The sequence below is a fragment of the Eubalaena glacialis genome, chromosome 10, assembly GCF_028564815.1.
Source record: "Eubalaena glacialis isolate mEubGla1 chromosome 10, mEubGla1.1.hap2.+ XY, whole genome shotgun sequence".
In the NCBI taxonomy this organism is placed as follows: domain Eukaryota; kingdom Metazoa; phylum Chordata; class Mammalia; order Artiodactyla; family Balaenidae; genus Eubalaena; species Eubalaena glacialis.
Window position 1 is genome coordinate 64,870,210 of NC_083725.1, and position 21,925 is coordinate 64,892,134.

General features: G+C 52.9%; 2 protein-coding genes across 5 annotated transcripts in view; one reads left to right on the plus strand and one right to left on the minus strand.

Annotated features, from left to right (window-relative positions):
- Positions 1 to 13,379, plus strand: part of GAB2 (GRB2 associated binding protein 2) — a 182,814-nt gene extending 169,435 nt beyond the window's left edge. Inside the window, exons 5-14 of one of the 4 annotated variants that reach the window (XM_061204095.1) lie at positions 489 to 583; positions 1,695 to 1,959; positions 3,296 to 3,386; positions 3,672 to 3,774; positions 5,362 to 5,487; positions 6,340 to 6,664; positions 9,233 to 9,324; positions 10,735 to 10,997; positions 11,885 to 12,613; positions 12,957 to 13,379. In XM_061204095.1, coding sequence (XP_061060078.1) covers positions 489 to 583; positions 1,695 to 1,959; positions 3,296 to 3,386; positions 3,672 to 3,774; positions 5,362 to 5,487; positions 6,340 to 6,483 — 824 coding nt within the window. In that variant the 3' untranslated portion in view covers positions 6,484 to 6,664; positions 9,233 to 9,324; positions 10,735 to 10,997; positions 11,885 to 12,613; positions 12,957 to 13,379. Of the gene's footprint in view, positions 1 to 488; positions 584 to 1,694; positions 1,960 to 3,295; positions 3,387 to 3,671; positions 3,775 to 5,361; positions 5,488 to 6,339; positions 6,665 to 9,232; positions 10,427 to 10,734; positions 10,998 to 11,884 lie in introns of those variants that run through there. The other 3 variants (XM_061204094.1, XM_061204096.1, XM_061204093.1) reach the window with 3 other exon arrangements.
- Positions 12,385 to 21,925, minus strand: part of USP35 (ubiquitin specific peptidase 35) — a 74,915-nt gene continuing 65,374 nt past the window's right edge. The window contains exons 8-11 of the mRNA XM_061204092.1: positions 16,515 to 16,608; positions 15,463 to 15,569; positions 13,607 to 14,918; positions 12,385 to 12,566 (exon numbers count right to left, since the gene is read on the minus strand). Coding sequence (XP_061060075.1) covers positions 12,399 to 12,566; positions 13,607 to 14,918; positions 15,463 to 15,569; positions 16,515 to 16,608 — 1,681 coding nt within the window. The 3' untranslated portion in view covers positions 12,385 to 12,398. The remainder of the gene's footprint in view (positions 12,567 to 13,606; positions 14,919 to 15,462; positions 15,570 to 16,514; positions 16,609 to 21,925) is intronic.

The window sequence follows — 21,925 nt, forward strand, 5'->3', positions numbered from 1 at the left end:
TTTTATTCATTTATAAATCAAACCAAAGATTTCAAAAATACATTTAGAAGACTAGTCCAAACTGGAGCCAAACCTATGTGGACCAACAGACTATTAAAATCAGATCTGCAAAATATTTTCTAAGCCACATTTAAATCTCTGATTAAAGTCTGAACGTCTGTCTGAAGTATTAAATTCTGTTGTTGCTGATTTCCCACTGAGAGTATTCCAACTCTGCATATAACCTCCTCTGTTTGATGAAAAGGTAGAATGATATTAATTCCTTTCGTTTTGCATCTTGCTAACACTGGAGCTACATCCAGAAGCCTGGGAGGAATTTGTGAGCTGAGGAGTGATATGATAGAAGCAATACCTTATCATTAGGGGTTGAGAGCAGTATCTTCAGAGTATCAGTGAGACTCTGAGCCACACTGGGGAGGGTGTGGGGAAGTGTCAGCTCAGGGATTGACTCTAGTGAGCACACATGGATCTTCCTTTCTCTGTCGTAGCTTCTTCCTGTGAGTCCTACGACTACCCCCAGCGTGGTGGAGACAATGCGGGCCGGTCCACCGAGTCCATGAGTGATGCAGTCAGCGCTTTTCTGGTGAGTGGGGTTTAGCCAGGGGTCCTTAAGTCAGCTCGGGTGGATTAAAGGTCACACGCATGGAACTAAAAACACAGCCCAAAAGCATGATGGCACCTCCCTCTTAGCAGCCTGCCTGGCTTCTTGTCTCAGTTCAGAACCCTGGGTTGAGTTTTTGGAAAGTAAGATGCAGGTATCCTGATCTAGAAGAAATGTGTGTACTTAGGTGCACTAGCCTATAAGGCTCATCACTGTGGGTAAGCAGGAAGGGTCCAGAATGCAGAGGACCCAGGCGCTGGGATGGGGGCTCTAAGGCAGCATCCTTACCGTGAGGTCTCACCTGGGGGGAGGAGACTCCAGGCAGGGGTGGTGCTCAGAGTCAGGCTCAGTGGCAGAATTATGGTTTGAGTGCAGGATCCCAGGCTGCCCTGAGGAGGGGGCTGACGACAGTTCTCCAAGGTGTCAGGCCCAGCTAAGCTGACTAGGGCCTGGCTTCAGGCCCACTGGAAAGACTGTGAAATCAGGTAACTGAAGCAAAAGCAGCTTAGTTGTATGTCTGGAAAGACAAGGCAGGAGTTAAAGGAAGGCTGTGGCCAGGGTGGCTGCATTGTACAGCCCTGTGGCAGCTCTGACTGCAGCCTGGCGGTCACACTGAAAGCTGGGCTGGGGAAGCACACCTGACCCAGACCTCACCTGCCAGGGCCAAGGCTTCTCTTAGGCTCCTTGCCCTGCCAGTGGCAGGTGCTGACCTGCCAATGATGAGTCCGGACTTGAGGAAGAGGGAGGGTCCTGAACCAAAGCTCTGCTTGGTCAGGCATTCAGAATGCCTCGTGGATATTTTATACTAAAGATTTATCACAAGTTATAAGTAAGCTCCAAGCGATCATGGACGCTAGAAGAGACCCACAGACCTCATTTCTTCCTGTCTCCTCCTCTGCTTTCTTATTTGTTTTTCCCAGGGTCAGACCTCATTTCTTCCTGTCTCCTCCTCCGCTTTCTTATTTGTTTGTCCCAGAGTCTGCCTTATAGCTTCACAGTACACCCAACTCAGTCTTTTCTTGCCTTGTGTACAAATTCTCACCCCTTCTTGTTTCCTGTCACTAGTAACAGCAGTATTTCTTTTCACTCCTAGCCAGGGAAAACAGTTGTGGGCCGATCGGATAGCACCAATTCCGAAGACAACTACGTGCCCATGAATCCAGGCTCCTCCACCCTGTTGGCTTTGGAGCGAGCAGGTGATAATTCCCAGAGTGTCTACATCCCCATGAGCCCAGGGCCCCATCACTTTGACCCGCTTGGCTACCCCACCTCAGCCCTTCCTATGCACCGAGGCTCCAGCCGAGGGAGTGAGATCCAGCCACCCCCTGTCAACCGCAACCTCAAACCTGACCGGAAAGGTAAGTCCACTGTTTCCTCGTTCCATCTCTGGACAATGTTCAGGGACTGTTTGCATTCATTTAGGGATCAGGTGGATCCTAAACTTTTCTTGCAAGGAAGTGACAGCCTCTGGAGCCTGAACCAACCCAAACACACACACACACACACACACACACACACACACACCAAATTCATCCCAGTGGTCTGGCACCCTAGGGACTGGCTCTTGAGGAGCCTTGATGAGCAGGAAGAATGCAGGAATCAGAAGGACAGGATGGATTGAGGTGCCCGCTCTGCCACCTGCTAACGTGATTATAAACAAATCATTCTATGTCTCTGAGCCTTATTTCTCATCTGTGAAATGGGAAGTGTAAAACGTACCTCCCAGAGACATTGAAGGACATAGATAATGTCTCCAAAAGTGCTTCATAATGTATGAGATGTAATTCAAGGATGAGGTATTTGTATCAGCTCTGGGGCTGGGCAAGGTAGAACTGACAGAGCAGTCCATGAAAAGATACACTGTGCTATAATAGAAAGGATTGAGCTTTCAAACCAGGTAGATGTGGGTTGGAATCCTTACCCAGCACTTCCTAGGTGTGTGACTTTGAGTAGATCATGTAAATTCTCTGAGCCTCAGTTTTCTTATCTGTGAAGTGGGGATAGTCATGCCTGCCTTCCGGGTTTGGTTAGAAGAAAAGCATCTAGGACATTGACTGTAGTGCATGGCAGGTGTTCAGTAAAGTTAGCTCTGTGCCCTCTGCATTTAGAGCAGGAAGAAGTGCTGCAGTTCAAGTGTCAGGTCTGCCTCGATCTCATTCTGCAGGCCTGGATCAGTGGCAGGGATTCAAAGGGAGAAGTAGAGTCACTGGGCAGACATAAGCCCCCTTTGGGCTGGCCAACAGAGAATGCAGATCTCAGCATTTGGATTGAAGCCTTCAGGACCTTGTGACGTTCACCTTCCTCCACTGAAGGCTCCACAGTCCTGGTGGGCAGGGGGCAGTCATGGTGGCCTTCTCTATGATGTTTCAAATATCATCTCTTGTTTTCATATGCAGTCACAAATCCAGGGAAAACAGTCTGTTGTCACACCCTGTGTCCCCACTTTAGGTTCTGAAAGTATGATTACCATAGGTACGGTGTGAAGAATACAAAATTTGGAATCTGAAGACATGACTTAAGGGCCTGTCAACATGGGCAGAGATTGTGTAACCTTGCTGAGAGCTTCAGTCTCCCCCTGAACAACTGGGATGAATAGGAATGATTCATAAATGCACTTGTGTGTCACGTGTAAGTGTTTGTATGTGTGGCATTGTCATCATTGGCTGATGACTCGACTTTCTGTTCCTGCTGCAGCAAAGCCAACACCGCTTGACCTGAGAAACAATACCGTCATCGATGAGCTCCCCTTCAAGTCACCCATCACCAAGTCCTGGTCCAGGGCCATGTAAGTGTCTATTTGTGGACACGGGAACTTGGAACAGGGCCGTCAGGTTGGTGAATGGAATGGGTCACTAAGTTGTGTGCCAGGAAAGCTGCATCCTGCTGCTGATGGCTGTTGGTAGCTCAGGGCTTGGTTTTCTTCTTCTGTGAAGGGAGAAAAATTGTGCCTGCTCTGTATCAGATCTTAGTCTGATAATGGAGGGCAGAGGTCTGTCTGGGGGTGTGAGGGCCAGGGCCCAGCGGGAGGCTGGATGTGCCCCAGGGTTTACTCCCTGTCTTCTCGCCACAGCCACTCCTTCAACCCGGGGTCCTCCCAGTACTGCCGCCCCATCTCCACACAGAGCATCACCAGCACGGACTCGGGAGACAGCGAAGAGAACTACGTCCCTATGGTGAGTCCTCTGGGGTCCCCTGGAACCCACCTCTCACTTCCCCACTTCCCAGCTCGCTAATTCACCCCGGCCTCAGGGCACCCACATTATTCGTGATTTAGTTTGCTGCTGCAAATCCGTCTTGAGCACATACGTGTCGAGCACTGTGGGGTCATCGTCAGAGGCAAGGAAGACGTGGTCCCTGCCCTCAAGGAGGCTGCTCTCTTAAGGGGCAGAGGAGGCCTGCCTCTCTCACGACTGTAACACAGGTGGCACGGTCGGTGTCCCTGGAGAGGCGGTGCCGCAGGGACGCACCGCAGGATGGGCGATCACACCGGACTAGGGAAAGGGGAGGCGCCGAGGTGGAGGTGGCCGTGCAGACAGGAACACGGAGAATGATGGTCATTAACTCTGGGTGAAGGTGGAGTGGGCAGGTGGGGAGGTTAGACTGGAGTCAGATCATGAAGGACCCCAAATGCTGTCTTGGGAAGTCTGCACTTGTCCTGGGGCAGGAGGGAGCTCCAGAAGAGTTAGCAGGCCAAGTGGTTAGATGGTGTTTCAGAATAGTCATCAGGGGCCTGTAGAGAAGAACTAGGGCAGCCTTCAAAATTAACTTCCTTGTTCTATCCTGTTAATATCTTTCAAAACTAAAAAATCTCTTCATTTCCTTATCCCGTTGTTCCCATGACCATGAGGAGGTATGGGAGTGTAAGTGTCTGTTGAGTGTGTGTTTCCCCACTCAGCGGTGGGGAAACGCACGTGTGCATGACTCAGTGTGGTGAAGGCCCTCACAGAGGGAATAAACACAGGGTTCTGCCCCCTGAGATTCCCAGTGCAAAGGGAGTAGCTGCCCACCACCCGGTAGTTGCTGCATAAATAGAACAAATCTACCAATCAATAAAGCAGCCAAAAGAAACAGAGCATAGGACTATTTATTGCATTTCTCATTAGAAGGTGTCTTCAGGAAAGTGCCAGACAAGTTGGTCTTGATGCCTGGATGAGACGGGACCGTGGAGCGTGTCCTCTGAGAGCTGCTGAGGGACTGGGGCTTTGTGCCGCCTGGGGACGAGGCCCCTCTGTTGAGACCCCTGAGGAGCTGGGGCTGGAGGGACAGGCTGCTGCGGTGTGACGACCCCACTCCAGGCCGTGGGTGGGAGCCCCAGAGAAGCAGATCTGGTGCAACAGAAACCTTTCCAGGGTCCAGTGCGTGAAAGACATGTGCTCCCTTCTTGGGGCCAGCAAGCGGGGGGCTGGTCTGTCAGGGAGATCGCAGGTGAGACCGCGGCCTGATGCCCTGGAAGGGAGGCAGCGTGGCACAGCGGGGTAGTCATCCCTGCTCACCGGCTGTGCGGCCATGGGCAAGTTGCTTTACTTCTCCGAACCAGAGTTTTATCTTCGTTTTAGAAAATAAGAACAGTAATAATACCTACATCACAGGATTGTTGTGAGGGTTTAGACAAGAACGTGAGAAGTCCCCGGCGCAGTGCAGGGCACAGTCGGCACTCACTGAGCTAGTTAGTTGCTCTTACTCCCAGAGGTGTTTTTTTCCCGGTGGTGGGTTAATCTGTTTCCTAAACTAACTAACGGTTTTTCCCTCCTTTGTGACAGCAAAACCCAGTGTCTGCATCTCCCATCCCCAGTGGCACCAACAGTCCGGCCCCTAAGAAGAACACTGGCAGCGTGGATTATCTGGCCCTGGACTTCCAGCCGAGCTCCCCAAGCCCCCACCGCAAGGTGCCTGGGGCGGGCGGGTGGGTGGGTGGGCGTCAGTCCGGGCTTTGGCGGCCCTGGGGGAGGGGTCCCGGAGGCCAGCTGCCTTCAGCACTGGCCAGCGGCCCTCTGCTCCTGTGACTGGGCCGTGCTGTAGTCTGGGTCTCCGGGGGCTCACGCGCCCTCACTCTCAGCACACAGGTACCCTGAGCCCATAGGACCGCATCCGTCAGCCCACCCCCGCTGTCGTGCGGATGGGCGAACGAATGCACACGGAGACACGAGCTGCTCGAGGTCACGTGTGAATCCACGACAGAGCCGAGACTCGGGGATCCTGTGTCCTGGTCCTGAGTTCTTCTTTGAGAACTCGCTGTGCAGGTGCAGCCTGCAGAAGGGCTTCCGGGCCTGGGAAAGGCCCCCCTCAGGAAGCACACTTAGCTGCCCAGTCCAGACAGCAGCCCCGGCACAGCGTCCCACACAGGGTGGCTGTGCGTGCTCACCGCGAGCCACACACAAAACCCTATGGCTGGTGCTTGTTGGCACCTGGCACAGTCCTTCCCCTGGACAAGTGGTCACAGGGAGGTGGGTGGAGGCGCAGGTGAAAGCCTGGAGCCATCCATCAGGCCAAGGAAGGGCCTGGGTCCCCCCAGGAGCTGGGACATCGGGACGGCGGGCAGGGGCTGTTGCACCAAACAGGAGGGATGGTGCGTTTTGGAGTTCAGGCCTTACAGGCCACTTTCAGAAAGAAAAGGCAGGTCAGAGAGACAGGTAGAGCCCCACCTCCTCTCCCGGGAAACGACTCAGGAAGCGCCACCCGCCCGCTCCCCGCGTTACTGATAACTCACAGCCACTTCACTTCCCCGCTCTGTCCCGCAGCCATCCACGTCATCTGTCACTTCCGACGAGAAGGTAGACTACGTTCAGGTGGACAAGGAGAAGACCCAGGCCCTGCAGAACACCATGCAGGAGTGGACAGACGTGCGGCAGTCCTCGGAGCCTTCCAAGGGGGCCAAGCTGTGACGCGCGGGCCGCCGCCCCAGGGAGGGGCCAGGAGGCGGCGTCTCCAGTCCAGAGCCGACGCCTCCCCGTCTGTCTCCCCCTTCTCCTCTCCAGCGCGCCCTCCTGCCCACCCCCTCTCTACTCTGCCACTCTGGCCTTCAAAGCACTTGACATCAGGGACCCTGACCCCTTCCCCTGGCAGGTGAGGGCCTGATCGAGGCGCTTCCTCAGCTCACTCGGGGCCCACCTTGATTTTTATCAGCAATGGCCGTGCCTCTACCCACCTTAGTTAGAGCTATTGCCAAAAAGCATCCTTCAGCCTCTTCCCGCCCTTTAGACCCAAATACCTACCAGACGTGTGGAGGGAGGGGCTGGGGCTCTGAGCCAGATTCCACACCTCACCTTTGGGCACAGCTCTCAGCCCCTGTCCCTCCTGCTACTGGGCTACCTCTCCCCCAGTCCCGGAAGAAGCCAAGTCATCTCGCTGACCCAGGGAGCCAAGGACCAGCGGACCAAAGTGGATACAGACTTCTTCAGCCCTATCTGTCTTGGCAGGGGAGAGGCAAGGCCACCAAAAGATGAAGGAGTCGAGGAGGAAGGTCAGAGGTGGTCTTGAGGGACAAAGGAGTTAGACCCCCAGATGCAGAAGGGCAGCGGATAGCTGCGGTGGTCCCCCATTTTCAGGCCAAGTGGCAGTGCAGCTGTTGCCGGGTGGGAGAGGCAGAAGGATGAGGACAGCAGGAGGGGAAGACTGAGGAGGAGGGGCAACCCAGAACAAGGAGCAGGAGACGGGGTGACGAAGACACTGCGGGGCCGGGCCCCCGGGACTGTGGAGCCACAGGCCCGGCTCTGCCGCTCTGGGACAGAGCGCAGTCCTCTTCCCCGAGACCCCACCCAGCCAAGAGCGCCTCGCCCACGAGGCTTGGGCTGTGCTGGGCGGTGCAGCACGTGGGGTGGGAGCGCCGACGTGGTGGGCTGGGCGGGGCGGGGGGGGGGAGCCGGCGGAGCTGTGGGAAGGTGCGTGGGGTGGGACGACTGAGGGGCCACCCCGGGACGGCCTGGGCGGAGACACAGGGCGGGAGCGGAGACGCTGCAGCAAATGAGCTTCTGCAAGATGGGCAGTGCGGCAGGGGAGGCGCTGGTAACCGATGGGCTGAGAGGCAGGGGCGAAGGCTGGGGGCGGGGGAGGCGCAGCTAGTGGTTGAGTACATCCGGAGGGCCTGGTGGCGAGCTCCGGGCGGTGCCGTGGAGATGCAGGGTGGAGCAGAATGTGAGGAGTGGTGTGGTGGTCAGGGGAGCGATGTGCATGGCCGCAGGCAAGGGCAGCTCCCAGGACTGATGGGTGGCGGGCAGAGCAGGGCAAAGGAGCAAGCAGGGCGGAAGAGAGCCTAGTGGACGACGCGGGGGAGTGGCCGCAGCTTGTGCCCTTTGGCTGAGTTTTGTGTCAGGTCCCAAGGAAGGTACAGGTGTGGCCTGGTGACAGGCCAGAGTGTGTTCTCAGCTCACGTCACCCTCTGTTGCTCTGTCGAATCCCAGGTGCCTAGCTACAGGGACAGGAGAGGGCAGGCCTCTCCTCCCATGGCTTAAAAGGCCACCAGATCAGCATCACCCTCTGCCCACCTTTGCCAGGGACAGGAGGAAGGGCATCACACCAGGCTCTTTTCTCCTAAGTCTGGGGACTGGGGCTCTTTTATGTTACAGTTCTTGGCCAAATTTTTAAGAGTTTCAGAGGCAACGTGGGCAGACCAAATGTTTCATCCTACCCTGGGGTGAACAGACCTTCTTCCTCAAAAAAAAAAAAAAAAAAGACTTCCCCCCCCACCCCCCATTTAAGGGAGGTGGCTACCGCTCACCTTTCTGCTCCTGTGAGCCTGTGTAAACACGCACACCCCAGGCCTGCGGCCTGACCTTTCTACATCCCGGGAGAAATTTTCTCAACAGTAGCCCTTGTCTCCTAGTATTAGTCATATCAATTCAATAAGCATTCATTAATGGCTGCTATGGCCAGGTCTGGGCTAGGCACTGAGAACACAGGAATTAATCAGACTTTGTATTTGAGAAGGTCACAGTCGATGAGAAAAAAGACAAGGACACATTGGTAATGGCCATGAGAGACACTTAAAATGCTGATAATGTGCAGAGAAATCGAGGCTCCTTCTCTAGGAGGTTGGTGCTGGGGGCAGGAGTGGGGAGGGGGTGGAGATCAGGGAAGGTGGTTTCTAGGAAAAGGGGGTGCCTGACAGGGGCCTTAGAGGAAGAAGGGTCAGATTTTTAGAGGGAAGGAGGGCAAGGCTGGGATCCAGTGGAGGAAGATGGACAGAGAGACTTAGAGAACCTTGTGCTTTGGGAACAGAAGACCTTTGGGAGTATGGGCCCAGCCTCTCAGAAGCAGTGAGGCCATGCCTCGGTGTTCCCACAGGTGAAATGGTAATGGTGGTGGCAGTGACCTACCCTGGGCAGGGTTTGGTGGTTCACTCTGCCCAGCCCTGTGTCCCTTTAAGGCCCTCTGCAAAGGGTCTCATGTGGCAGAGCTTTGAATGGCACCACCCCTGTGCCCCCATAGGCTACAGGTGGGCCCAGGTATTGGTACCCTCAGTTCCCAGCATCCTCCCCTATTGATCGCCAGGTGCCCTAATAATGTCAGCATTTTCTGAATGTGCCATGTTGTGAATGAAACTGGGTGGAGTCTTGAGAGACTGAGGTGTTCAAATCTAACCACCAAGGAGGCCTCCCTCCAGTTCTTGGTTCCTATAACCCCCAAACCCTTCAGGTGGAGGCCAGAGTAGAGACGGAAGGAAGTACAAGAGAAGAGGAAATTGGCCTGTTGACAGCAGAGACTGGCTCAAAAGCCCCAAGTACCAGGTATCTAATATTCCCGTCTGGTCAGTGTAAAAAACTAGTCCTTTGGCCTTCAGTGGGTCACAATCCACCTCTCCTGGTGGCCTGGCAAGGACTGAGACCCCAGGATGCCTTGTCAGCCAGCATAGCCCACACAGGCCTCGTCCTGCCTGGGGCTCCTCAGAGAAGAAGCTGTTTTGCCCCCTTCCAGCTCCACCTCTGCAAGGAGTGGTATGGAGCTGTGTCTCCTTCCCACCTTGGTGAAGAAGGGCCCTGCGGCCTCTTCTGTGGCTACTCCCTGCTCTGTAACTTCTCTCTCTCTCTCGAGGGTCTGGATCGCCAGGGATCGGCGGCACCCAGAGCATTGGCCAGTTAACCCAGTCCCCTCCCTAGACTGATTTCAGTAACTTCTACATTCGAAACTGTTCAAATATGTCCCATTCCTAGGACAGAAGCACAGCTGTTCTCAAGGGATTTACCTGCCACAGGGCTAAGGCCTCAGCCCCAAGCTGCGGCTGACCCACACCCCTGTGACAGGGCTCTGGAAACAGAGTGCCGGGCAGGAGGGAAACTGGCACAAACTTCCCCCTCTCTGGCCCTTCTGCAAAACGTGGGGGCAGGAGGCTGAGCGCATGAGCTCTAAAGCCCCCTCCTTCCAGAATGCACCAGGCTCTTTGGGGCCAGGTGGGCTGCCTGATGAGGGGGTCCCCCTGGAGATTCAGGCTGTCATGTGATATTTGGTGGTGTGTGTTCTTATGTGTTCGTTGGTTACATGTGTCTTGAAATTTAGAATCATTTCCCACAGAATCGTTGCTTTGTCGGGAAGAGAAAATGGGCTAGAAGCCCAGTCTTAGGTTTCTGGCCCTCTTACCATTTAAAATTGACATATAATTTTTCAAATCACTGTTGGTGCCTAATCACTTAAGTTATTAATTTATTCTGTTTTCTTTTTAAAAAACAAATTTGTAACACGTATTTATCCTGTGAGTAGGTCTGGGGAGGGGTGGGAACGTGTTCACATGGGTCCTGTTTTTGCTGTGGTGACACATGGTACAGGCCTGGAGCTTGCAGGTCCCTTTTTACTACGGTGTTGGGTCTGGACAACAATAAAGTCCATTAGACGCAACCAGGAGAGCTGCTGAGTCTGTCTCGTCCGGAGGGGCTGGGGGATGGAATCCACACACACTTGGATCCCGGCTCAGGGCTGCCGGCTGTAGGCTTGCACACGACGCCTGTCCTCAACGAGATAAGCCTTCCTCTCACAGTCCCAGGACAGCACTGTGCCAGTCTGCTCCACTTTCATTTGAACAGGAAAGAAAGAACTGGGTACCTTTCTTGGCTGAGAACACACGTGAATCTTCCTTACCTCAGAATTTGTATTCCTGGTGCATGAGATGGAAATTGTAGTAACATCTGCCAATTCATCTTTCTTAGGAGGCTCAATGGACCAAAGAGATGAAGTCTGAGCATGACTCTGTCTCTGACAGACGACTGTCGGCCCACTTTCCCTGGTCCCTGAGGTCTCAAGGTCTATGGCTTTTGGGCCAAAACTCAAAACTCCTCCACCTGCAGCCCTTGAAGCCCCCGGCCAGGCCCCTGCAGTCCCAAGCTCCAAGATGGCTGGAACCTGAGGGCTGCTGCCTACTTTCCTCCTGGCCTGAGCCCAGCCCAGCCCAGCCCACCCCAGATTCTCAGAGGTAAGAAGGGAGGCATGTGGTGCAGCGGCAGCAGCAATCTCTGGGCAGCCCAGAGTTCCTGGGGTCTGGAGGAGCTCCAGCGCCACCTGACAGATCAGTCCCTTAACAGTATCCTGTTAGGGCAGCCCCCAGCCTGTGCACCCACCCCTCCACCCCTATCTATCTGGGCACATCCCCGCCCCCAGTCCTCACTGTTGATTGATTTACACAGCACTTCAGTGTAGGGCACGCTTGCCTCCCCTGGGGCAGCACACACGTCAACAGGGCAGGGGGTGTCCCCTCCTTCCTGTCCAGACAGACACAGCAAGAAACCAAGGGTAGAGCCGACCTCACAGCCAGTGACTGACTGAGGCGGGAATAACGACGGCTTTAAAGGCTTCAGAGAACCTATTTTTATTCCTGTTTGAGACCCTGGTTCTCTTCTCTCCAGTTACTTAGAAGGGGTACAGCAGTGTCAGGGCACAATGAGGTCAATATCTGCTCCTAACCAGACCGCCCTCATGATGATGGCCAACGGCTGAGGCGCTGAGCCAGCCAGCTTCCCTCAGGACAGACGTCGTGAGAAACACAAACAAACAAACATACTTGCAGTAAACTGAGGAGGACTCGCTCTCTAACCAGAAGGGGGATGCAAATGGTGGCATCTCAGGCACTGAGGCGGGAGAGAGGCTTAAGAGGCTATCCTCCCCTCTGTGCGTTGTTGCTTGGTGTCTGTCGGGAGGACAGTCTCTGGTCCTGTGCCAGGCTGCCAGGCTGCTTCCCACCTACACTCCTCTCAAAGTAAGTACAAACAAACAGTGTAGGCACCCACAGACGTTGCCTCAGACCCCTCAGAGAAACCAGAAGGCGGCCAGAGGGGTGACACACAGCCCCCTTCTTTATGCTAGGGCTTGGATCCGCCTCTGCTTTGTATACTATACTACAGAGAAACAAGATTGTCTGAAAGGAGCTGGAAAGGAACTGCTACTTGATGGCAAAACACCAGCGCTGTGACGTTCAGCCCTGTGGGGCAGCCTGCAGGGGGTGGGGGACAAGGCCCAGAGAGTGTCCATCTCAGCTGCTTCAAGCTGACCAGGACACTTGGGTGTAAGTGAGTCTTAACGGGGCTGATCCCAGTGTCGGGGCCTGAGGCCCGGTTTAAGGGGCTTGGGTCTCACCTCTGTATCTATCTATCTGAGTGAGTCTCCGTGTGCCCTTCAGGCTGAGGGCAGGGGCCCAGAAGCCCCCGCTCCATCTCTCTGGCCCTCGGAAGGGCCTGCCCTCAGGACTGGACCTGTGCAGCCTCCCTCAGGCCCCCACCTGGCCGAGCACCTCTGCCTGGGACCTGGGCCCCCCCCCCCCACTGAGGTTGCCTGTGGCACCCTCACAGGTGCTTAGCAGGCCAGGGGATGAGGGTTCCCATTAGAAGACCAGTCTGTGGAAGTCACCACCGCTGCCACCTGCAGGGCTGCAGCCCCCCGGAGGGCCTTCATCCTCATCTTTGTCTTCGTCAAAGCCCCTCCCCCAGTGCGGAGATGTGGGGAGTGCAGAGATGTAGGCCGCCCTGCTCCGTGCCTCCTTCTCCTGCTCCTGGAAATAATACAGATGGGGATGGGGCCGGAAGCTTAGAAGTCAAAGTAAGTCAGGCTCTGAAGCCTCAGTTCTCCCTGCACGCCCCCAATGCCACCCAGCCCTCCCGAGCATCACCCCGGTCCCCAGGGCCAGGCACAGAGGAGCCACAGCTTCTGCCCTAGAGGCACTCCAGCTTAGTGGGAGGATGGGTGGGATGGACCCATAGCCATCCTGTATCTAGGCTTCCAAAGCATTCTTCCTCCTCCCCCGAATAAAAACTCCCAGCCCCCTGGAGGAAAGGAACTCATTTCTACTAACTAACTAGACTGTGAACAGCTGACAAGGGCCTGACGTGGCACCAGAAAGCAGGAGGTGCAGAGACTTCAAAGGGCACCTCATACCCCCCAGGGACCCTTCTGCAGGCTTCCTGACGTGACTGTCCAGCTTCTGCCTCTCAAGGCACGAGGAACCCTCTGCCAACGAGGAAGCTCTTCCTCCTGCTGAACTGAGGCCAGCCATGGATTCGCCTTCCCACGGGCCCAGCCCTGCCTCCACCTGGACAGCTCGGCAGAAACACAAAAGCAGAGCCAGGGTCCCCACAGCACGCAGGTGCTGCTGGCCAGGGGTCCTGACGTGACCACACCGGCTGTTTGTTTGTGGTGGCACTCCTCGTGCTGGTCCACGCACTGGCTGTTTCAGCTGCAAAGTATTTTGCTACCACCCTTGACTCTACAGAGTGGAGTCGAAGGCTCAGTGAGAGAGGAGGCTCACTGAGTCGGGCGGCCCCCCCCCCCAATCCGCTCGTATCCACTACTCACTCACAGAGCCCCCTCCTCCAGCACACTTATGACACCTTAATAAAAAACTGGTAATTCCTCATGTCTGTTCCTCTGAAGTATGGGGCTACGTCTGTCTGGCCCACCAGTTTTCCCCAGCACTAAGTGATTGATTGATAGCTGAATGGATCAAAGGTAAAAGGAAGAGACTCCAAGAGAGGAGCAGTCAGCATCTGAGCCGGTGGGTGCTGGGAAGCCCCTCCGCCCCCAGGGTCTGCTCACCTGCAGGAAAAGGATGTTGTCTTTGGAAATGGCTTCCATCAAGTCTTTGTGGAGGGTGGGCTCTGCCCGGGCTCGGGGAGAGCCGGGCTCAGCCTCAGGCCCCTCCCGGGGCCGCTGCCGATAAAAGAGCACATAGGCAGTGTCCTTGGGGAAGAAGGAGGTGACGTTGCTGACAGACTCAAAAGAGGAGAAGGACACCCGGGTGTCGTTGAACAGGTACCACTGGTTGTCGGGCTCGGGCCTGTCGGCCGCTCCCGGGTTCGGGGCTGGGCGGGCAGCACCCTCGCGGGCGTAGCAGTAGTAGTGGCCGCTCTCCGAGGACACGCCGGAGTGCACCACGACGCTGCAGAGGTCGTAGGCCTGGCCCCGGCCCCCGGCCAGCGGCAGCCGCAGCAGCAGGGGGATGGAGACGTCGTCCAGGATCTTGCGGCGCCGCATGGTGCGCAGGTCGAAGGAGAAGCGCAGCAGGGTCAGGATGAGGTAGCGCGGCCCCTGGCTCAGCTCCACCACCTTCTCGGCGTCCTGCAGGGAGGCGCACGACTCGCAGTAGTAGCGGTTCTCTGCCATCAGCCTCTCGGGCGACAGGAAGTAGTTGACCAGGTCCAGGACGGAGCGGGAACCCTCCCCAGAGGGGGCGGAAGCATTTCTGAGGGTCCCTGGGCCCAGGCCGTCCTCCTCTTTCTCCTTCTTGGCCTCCTTCTCCTTCTCGGGCTCCGTCTCCTTCTCGGCCTCCTTCTCCACCTCAGCCTCCTTCTCCTTCTCGGCCTCCTTCTCCACTTTCTCCTCCTCCTTCTCCGCCTTCTCCTCCTTCTCCACTTTCTCTGCCTCCTTCTCCGCCTTCTCCTCCTCCTTCTCCTTCTCTTCCTCCTCCTTTGCCTCCTCCTCCTGACTGCTCTGCCCCCTGGGGCCCTGGGGGCCCAGGCCTTCAATGTTCAGGACGGTGGGGGGAACGTCCCCTGTGATGCAGTGTTTCCTCTGCCTCCGAGGAGCCGCCCTGCTTGGCGCCTGGGCTCGCGATGGCGAAGGGAGGTCCTGGGCACCGACGTCCTCTGCAGGGAGCATCACTGAGCCCAGGCGGCGGCGGCGGCAGCGCTCAGGCGGGGGAAAGGCAAGAGAGAGGTCCGTGAAGGCCTCCTCCCTGGTGGAGATGTTAAGGCAGCGGAGACAGCATATCCGAGTCACAATCTTGCCTCCGAACATCTTCTCCACAGAGGTTGAACTCGGGCTAGGGGGCTCCTCAGGCGGGGAGGGCAAGCTGGACTGCTTGAGCTTTTGGCAGATTCTCGTCCCAGTTTTCTCCTCTTCATGCAGCCTGGTGCAGGGAGCAAAGGGCCTTCGTCCATACACACAGACCCATCCCCAGTGCACTGGCCTGACCTGTGCCTTTACCTTACTCAGCTGGCCACATGTTTACACGCATGCAGGAGAAGGCACGGGGAACATACATATGCATGTACAAAATGGCATTCGTGCACATGCACTCATAAGCCAGGCACACATGCTACATACTTACCTGCATAAGGCTCACAAACCTGCCACAAAAAGACGTGCATGTGCCCCCAGAGAGCTGATGAGAAAACACACACATGCACACTCACTCAGGCAAGCACAGCACAGTGTACATACACACACTTACCCTCCCAGTCTCGGTTCATGTCAGCATCTCCAAAACTTCCCTCCCACTCGGTCCCTGTCCCCACACTCACGACACACATCTGCTCCAAGCCTTTCACAAGTGCAGGGCTGTGCCCCCGTTTCCAGGAAGAGACAACACAGCCCAGGGGGAGGGGGCTTTCCCACGAGCACCCTCTCCAGACCTGGAGCCCCCGTGCAGAGCCAGGCCTGGCCTCCCTTACCGATCCAGCAGGTACTTCAGGTACTCTGAGCAGTCCTGCTGGGTGCCAGGGCTGAACCAGGGTGTCCAGGATGCAGACAGAAAGTTCTCTGGAGAAATGGCAGGCCGCTAGGACCAAGGAGGGAGAAAGACAGGGCCAGGAGCTGGGGGGCCACTCACCAACCAGCTCCACAGCATGCTAGGCCTGAGGATGGCCCTGGGGACTCTCTGCCCCAAACTTCCAGCCTCCTCACGAAAGTCCTCCCCCTTCCCTGACTCATCCTACCAAGGCCATGCAGCCTATAAGCAGGACATCGGGTTCACGGAGATGGACAGTCCTCCAGGAGTCTGCTCTTCCCTGACACACCTCACATTTCACTCCAGGCCCTTATTCGTTGCCGTTCCCTCTGCCTGAAACACCCTTCTCCCCTGTCAGGAGCTTAGCTGTAGCGTTCAAGTCCCAGGTGCAGTTAGTGTCACCTGTCCCACAGTGTCTTCCCAGCAGCCCCCATCCCCATCGTGATCAACTCTCCCTCCCTAACACGCACACTACACTCGCGTTGCCCTCTGCTCAAGCACTACAGTTGCTATCTGCAGGTTCCTCTTCCCCACCAGACTACGTGCTCCGTGAAGGCAGGACTGTGGCTGACTCACCTCTGTGCCCCCGCACAGGGCCTGGCATAATGCCTGCCTGGCCAAGGGCTTTAGGTTCCAGGAGGGCAGAGACAGTGATAAAAACAAATACAGCCCTCAGGGTGCCTGGCAGGCAATATGAGTGCTCAAAAATGACAGCAGACCAACAAAGCAACACCTAATAGAATGGACTGAACCACTGATGGGAGAGATGTGGGCAGCACAGCACAGAGGGGCTCAGGAGGCACTCCCTTGCCTGCCCGGTAAGGGCGCTGAATCAGCCCCTTGGGCTTTAGCCGTGAACCCATGCCAGCCTGGACTGGGGCCCAACAACTTACACCAGGAAGTGGGGGCCCACAGCCAGATGCAGGCAGGTCGTGGGGAAGGGGAGGTGTCAGACCGGGCCTCCTCTCCAGCACCCCCGACTGCCCCTGCGCTCACCTGGCTGTGCTCCAGGAAGGCGAAGAGCCACTGCAGCTTGGTCATCAAGGGCTGGGAGTTGTTCTCAGTCAAACGGAGCACACAGTGTCTGAAACTTCCAAACAGAGCGGGGCACCTGGAGTAAGCCAAGGGCACCCAAAGAACCTCTACTCACCCATACTGTGGCAACCCAAGGACTCCAAGCTAAAGGCAGGACAGACACCTGTCGCTCCAATCTGGGCCAGGCGCCAGGGAGGAGGAGCAGGTGAACAACTCGGCCTGGACCACAGGGTGACCCCTGCAGTCCCTTCCAGTTCTAACAGCCCGTGACTCCACAATTCGAAGATTCGAATGTCCTAAGGTCTTATGGTCTCAGGGTTTTAAAAGTTGGAACTCTCAGACATGCTCCAGAGTCCATGCCAATATCACTACCAGCCACTCACACCCTTCTCCCTACTTCCCTGAGAAATGGCGTTCAGACCCATCCAGAGCAGCAGGCCCTGCTCCAACCTTGGCCCTCCAAGCCAACTATTACAGCCCCTTCTCAGGGCCCCTGCCACCCCAAGTTGTCCCTCTGCCTTCAAACGGGAGGGGTCAATGTGAGGAATATGCTGAAAAAAGAGGACGGGGGTAGACTGGGGTTAATGAAGGGGTCTGATCCCATGGGAGATAAGAAAGAGCCCCTCCTGACAACCACATTCCCTGGAACAAGCCAATTCCCAAGCCCCAGCTGAGCTCCTGTTCTCCCAAGAAGCTCTGGCTAGACAGGTAGGCATCTCTCCAACCTGCACCCTCTGCGCAGGACAGTATAACCCAAGTGCGGTCCACTTAGCAGTCTGTGACAAAGCAAGTTCAGAAACTGAGACTTTAGAACCTTGTATAGTGATTTGACAGTACTATGACCATACAAGCACACGATCATTTCCTAGTAAGTCATTTTATTGTATTCTACAAAAGGAAGAGTCTGCAGCAGACTGGAAGTTCAAAAAACGAAACAAAACTAGTCCTTCCCCAGGCAGTTTGAGAAGCACAACAGCAGCATGTTAGGAAGTCCTAGAGTTCAGCTCCAACCTCCTCCTGGAGCTGAAGCTCAGAGAGAAGAAACTGCCTGGAGGTCCTACCACAGCCAACACCAAGGCTTACTTTCACTGCGACTTTTAAAAAAGATGTCTAAGTGTGGTACTGGTGAAAGAACAGTTGAATAGATCAATAGAACAGAATAAAGAGCCCAGAAACAGATCCCCATAAATATAGTCAACTGATCGTTGACAAAGGAGCAAAGGCAATATAATGGAGGAGAGAAAGTCTGGTCAACAAATGGTATTGGAACAAGTATACATCCAAAACCAAAAAAATGAATCTGAACACAAACCCTACACCTGTCACAAAAATTAACTCCAAATGGATCACAGACCTAAATGTAAAATTCAAGACTATAAAACTCTTAGAAAATAACAGGAGAAACCTAGTGACCTTGAGTGTGGTGATGCCTTTTTAGATACATCACCAAAGACACAATCCATGAGAGAAATAATTGATAAGCTGGATTTCATTGAAATTAAAAAATTCTGTTCTGTGAAGTATAGTATCAAGAGAATTAGAAGACAGACCAGAGACTGGGAGAAAATATTTGTAAAACACACATCTGATAAAGGACTGTTAAAAAAAAACAAAAAAAAACTCTTAAAACTAAACAATAAGAAAACAAACAACCTGATTAAAAAATAAGCCAAACATTTTAACAAACATCTCACCAAAAAAAAAAAAAAAAAAAAAAAAAAAAAAAATATATATATATATATATATATATATATATATATATACATACACAGATGATAAATAAGCACATGAAAAGATGCTCAACATCATGTCAATCAGGGAAATACAAATTAAAACAACAATGAGAAAAAAAACAACAACAACAATGAGATACCACTACACACCTATTAGAAAGGCCAAAATCCAGAACACTGACAACACCAAATGCTAGCAAGGATGTGGAGCAACAGGAATTCTCATTCTTTGCTGGTGGGAATGTAAAATGGTACAGCCACTTTGGAAGACAGTTTTGCAGTTTCTTGCACAACTAAACATACTCTTCCCATCCTATGCAGCAATCACACTCTTTGGTATTTACCCAAAGGAGCTGAAACCTTATATCCACACAAAAACCTGCACAGGGATGTTGATGCAAGCTTTATTTAGAATTGCCAAAACCTAGAAGCAACTAACATGTCCCTTCAGTAGGTTAATGGATAAATGGCACTGTGGTACACCCTGGCAATGGAATATTATTCAGTGCCAAAAAGAAATGAGCTATCAAGCCACAGAAAGAAATGGAGCAACCTTAAACGCACATTACTAACTGAAAGAAGCCAATCTGAAAAGGCTACATACTATATGATTCCAAATGTATGATTCTGGAAAAGGCAAAACTACAGAAAGAGTAAAAAGGTTGCCAGGAGTTAGAGGGGGGTGAACAGATAGAGCAGAGGATTTTTAGGGCAGTGAAAATACACTAGATGAACCTCTGGAACAACATTAAATGCACCATTTGCATTATAGGGGTCCCAGAAGGAGAAGAGAGAGAAAGGGCCTGAGAAAATATTTGAAGAGTTAATAGCTGAAAACTTCCCTAACATGGGAAAGGAGGAATACATCAAGACACATATTAATCAAATTGACAAAAATTAAAGACAAAGAGAAAATATTAAAAGCAACAAGGGGAAACTAACAAATAACATACAAGGGAATCCCCATAAGGTTATCAGCTGATTTTTCAGCAGAAACTCTGCAGGCCAGAAAGGAGTGGTATGATATTTTTAAAGCGATAAAAGGGAAAAACCTACAACCAAGAGTACTCCACCCAGCAAGGCTCTCATTCAGATTTGACAGAGAAATAAAAAGCTTTACAGACAAGCAAAAGCTAAGACAATTCAGCACCACCAAACCAGCTTTACAGCAAATGCTAAAGGAACTTCTCTAGGCAGAAAAGAAAAGGCCACAACTAGAAATAAGAAAATTATCAATGGGAAAGCTCACTGGTAAAGGCAAACATACAATAAAGGTAGGAAATCATCCACACACAAATATGATATCAAAACTAGCAATTGTGAGAAGAGAGTACAAATGCAGGATATTGGAAATGCACTGGAAGTTAAGAAACCAGAAACTTAAAAAACAATCTTGTATATATATACAAACTATTATATCAAAACCCCATGGTAACTGCAAACCAAAAATCTACACTAGATACATACACAAAAAAGAAAAAGGAATCCAAACTCAATACTGAAGATAGTCATCAAATCACAAGAAAAGAGAATAAAGAGGAAGGGAAGGAAAAAGACCTACAAAAACAAATTCAAAACAATTAACAAGGGCTTCCCTGGTTGCGCAGTGGTTAAGAATCTGCCTGCCAGTGCAGGGGACACGGGTTTGAGCCCTGGTCCAGGAAAATCCCACATGCCGCGGAGCAACTAAGCCCATGCATCACAACTACTGAGCCTGCGCTCTAGAGCCTGTGCTCCACAACAAGAGAAGCCACCGCAATGAGAAGCCCGTGCACTGCAATGAAGAGTAGCCCCCGCTCGCCGCAACTAGAGAAAGCCCGCACGCAGCAACAAAGACCCAACACAGCCCAAAATAAATAAATAAATAAATAAATTTATTTTAAAAAATTAACAAAATGGCAATAAGAACATACATATTGATAATTACCTTAAATGTAAATGGATTAAATGCTTCAACCAAAAGACACAGACTGGCCAAATGGATACAAAAACAAGTCCCACATATATGCTGTCTACAAGAGACTCACACTTCAGATCTAGGGACACATACAGACTGAAAACGAGGGGATAGAAAAAGGTACTCCATGCAAATGGAAATCAGAAGAAAGCTGGAGGGCTTCCCTGGTGGCACAGTGGTTGAGAATCTGCCTACCAATGCAGGGGACACGGGTTTGAGCCCTGGTCTGGGAAGATCCCACATGCCGCGGAGCAACTAGGCCCGTGAGCCACAACTACTGAGCCTGCGCATCTGGAGCTTGTGCTCCGCAACAAGAGAGGCCGCGACAGTGAGAGGCCCGTGCACTGCAACGAAGAGTGGCCCCCACTCGCCGCAACTAGAGAAAGCCCTCGCACAGAAACGAAGACCCAACACAGCCAAAAATAAATAAATAAATTAATTAGTTAATTTAAAAAAAAAGAAGAAAGCCGGAGTAGCAATACTCATATCAGACAAAATAGACTTTCAAAGAAAGACTATTACTAGAGACAAAGAAGGACACTACATAATGATCAAGGGATCAGTCCAAGAAGATATAACAATTACAAATATATGTGCACCCAACATAGGAGCACCTCAATATACAGGGCAAATACTAACAGCCATAAAAGGAGAAATCAACAGTAACACAATAATAGTGGGAGACTTTAACCCCCCACTTTCATCAATGAACAGATCATCCAGACAGAAAATCAATAATGAAACACAGGCCTTGAATGACACATAAGACCAGATGAACTCAATTGATATTTACAGAGGATTCCATCCAAAAGCAGCAGAATATACATTCTTCTCAAGTGCACACGGAACATTCTCCAGGATTGACCACATGCTGGGCCACAAAGCAAGCCTTGGTAAATTTAAGAAACTTGAAATCATATCAAGCAGCTTTTCCGACCACAATTCTATGAGATTAGAAATCGATCACAGGAAGAGATCAAGATATCGGAGTAGCAGGACGTGAAGTTCACCCTCTCCCACAAATACATCAAAAATACATCTACACGTGAAACAATTCTCAAAGAATATCTACTGAATGCTGGCAGAAGACCTCAGACTGCTGAAAGGGCAAGAAAATCTCCACGTAACTGGGTGGGAAAAAAGAAGAAAAGAAAGCAAGAAAGGAATCGGGATGGGACCTGCAACACTGGGAGGGAGCTATGAAAGAGGAAAGGTTCCTGCAACCTGGGAAGCCCCCTCACTGGTGGGGAGATCAGCCAAGATAGAAGGGGAGCTTCAGAGCCTTTGAGGAGAGCGCAGCAACCTGTTTGAGGCAGCCAGCGCAGAGGGAGAACTGCACAGATGGTCAGCACCACCCTGTGCCCCCTAGCCTGACATACGTCTGCCAGAACTGGCAAGGGCTGGGTGCTGGAACTCGGGCTTTGGAGATCAGAACTGGGAAGAGGACTGGGGATGGCTGTGTGGAGACAGACAGGGGTGGGAGTGGTGCTGGAATCCAGTACAACCACGTCTGGGGGTGTATGTGGAGGAAGCCTGGGACGTCATAGAGGTCAGTCACCACTGTTTGGGGGGTGCACAAGGGGAGGGCTGGGACCCAGACTGCAGCCTTCTTCCCTGTGGGCACGCAGGCAGAGGGCAGGACACTGCCTGCACAGGCTCCAGGGGCAGTCGCAAGCCTCCAC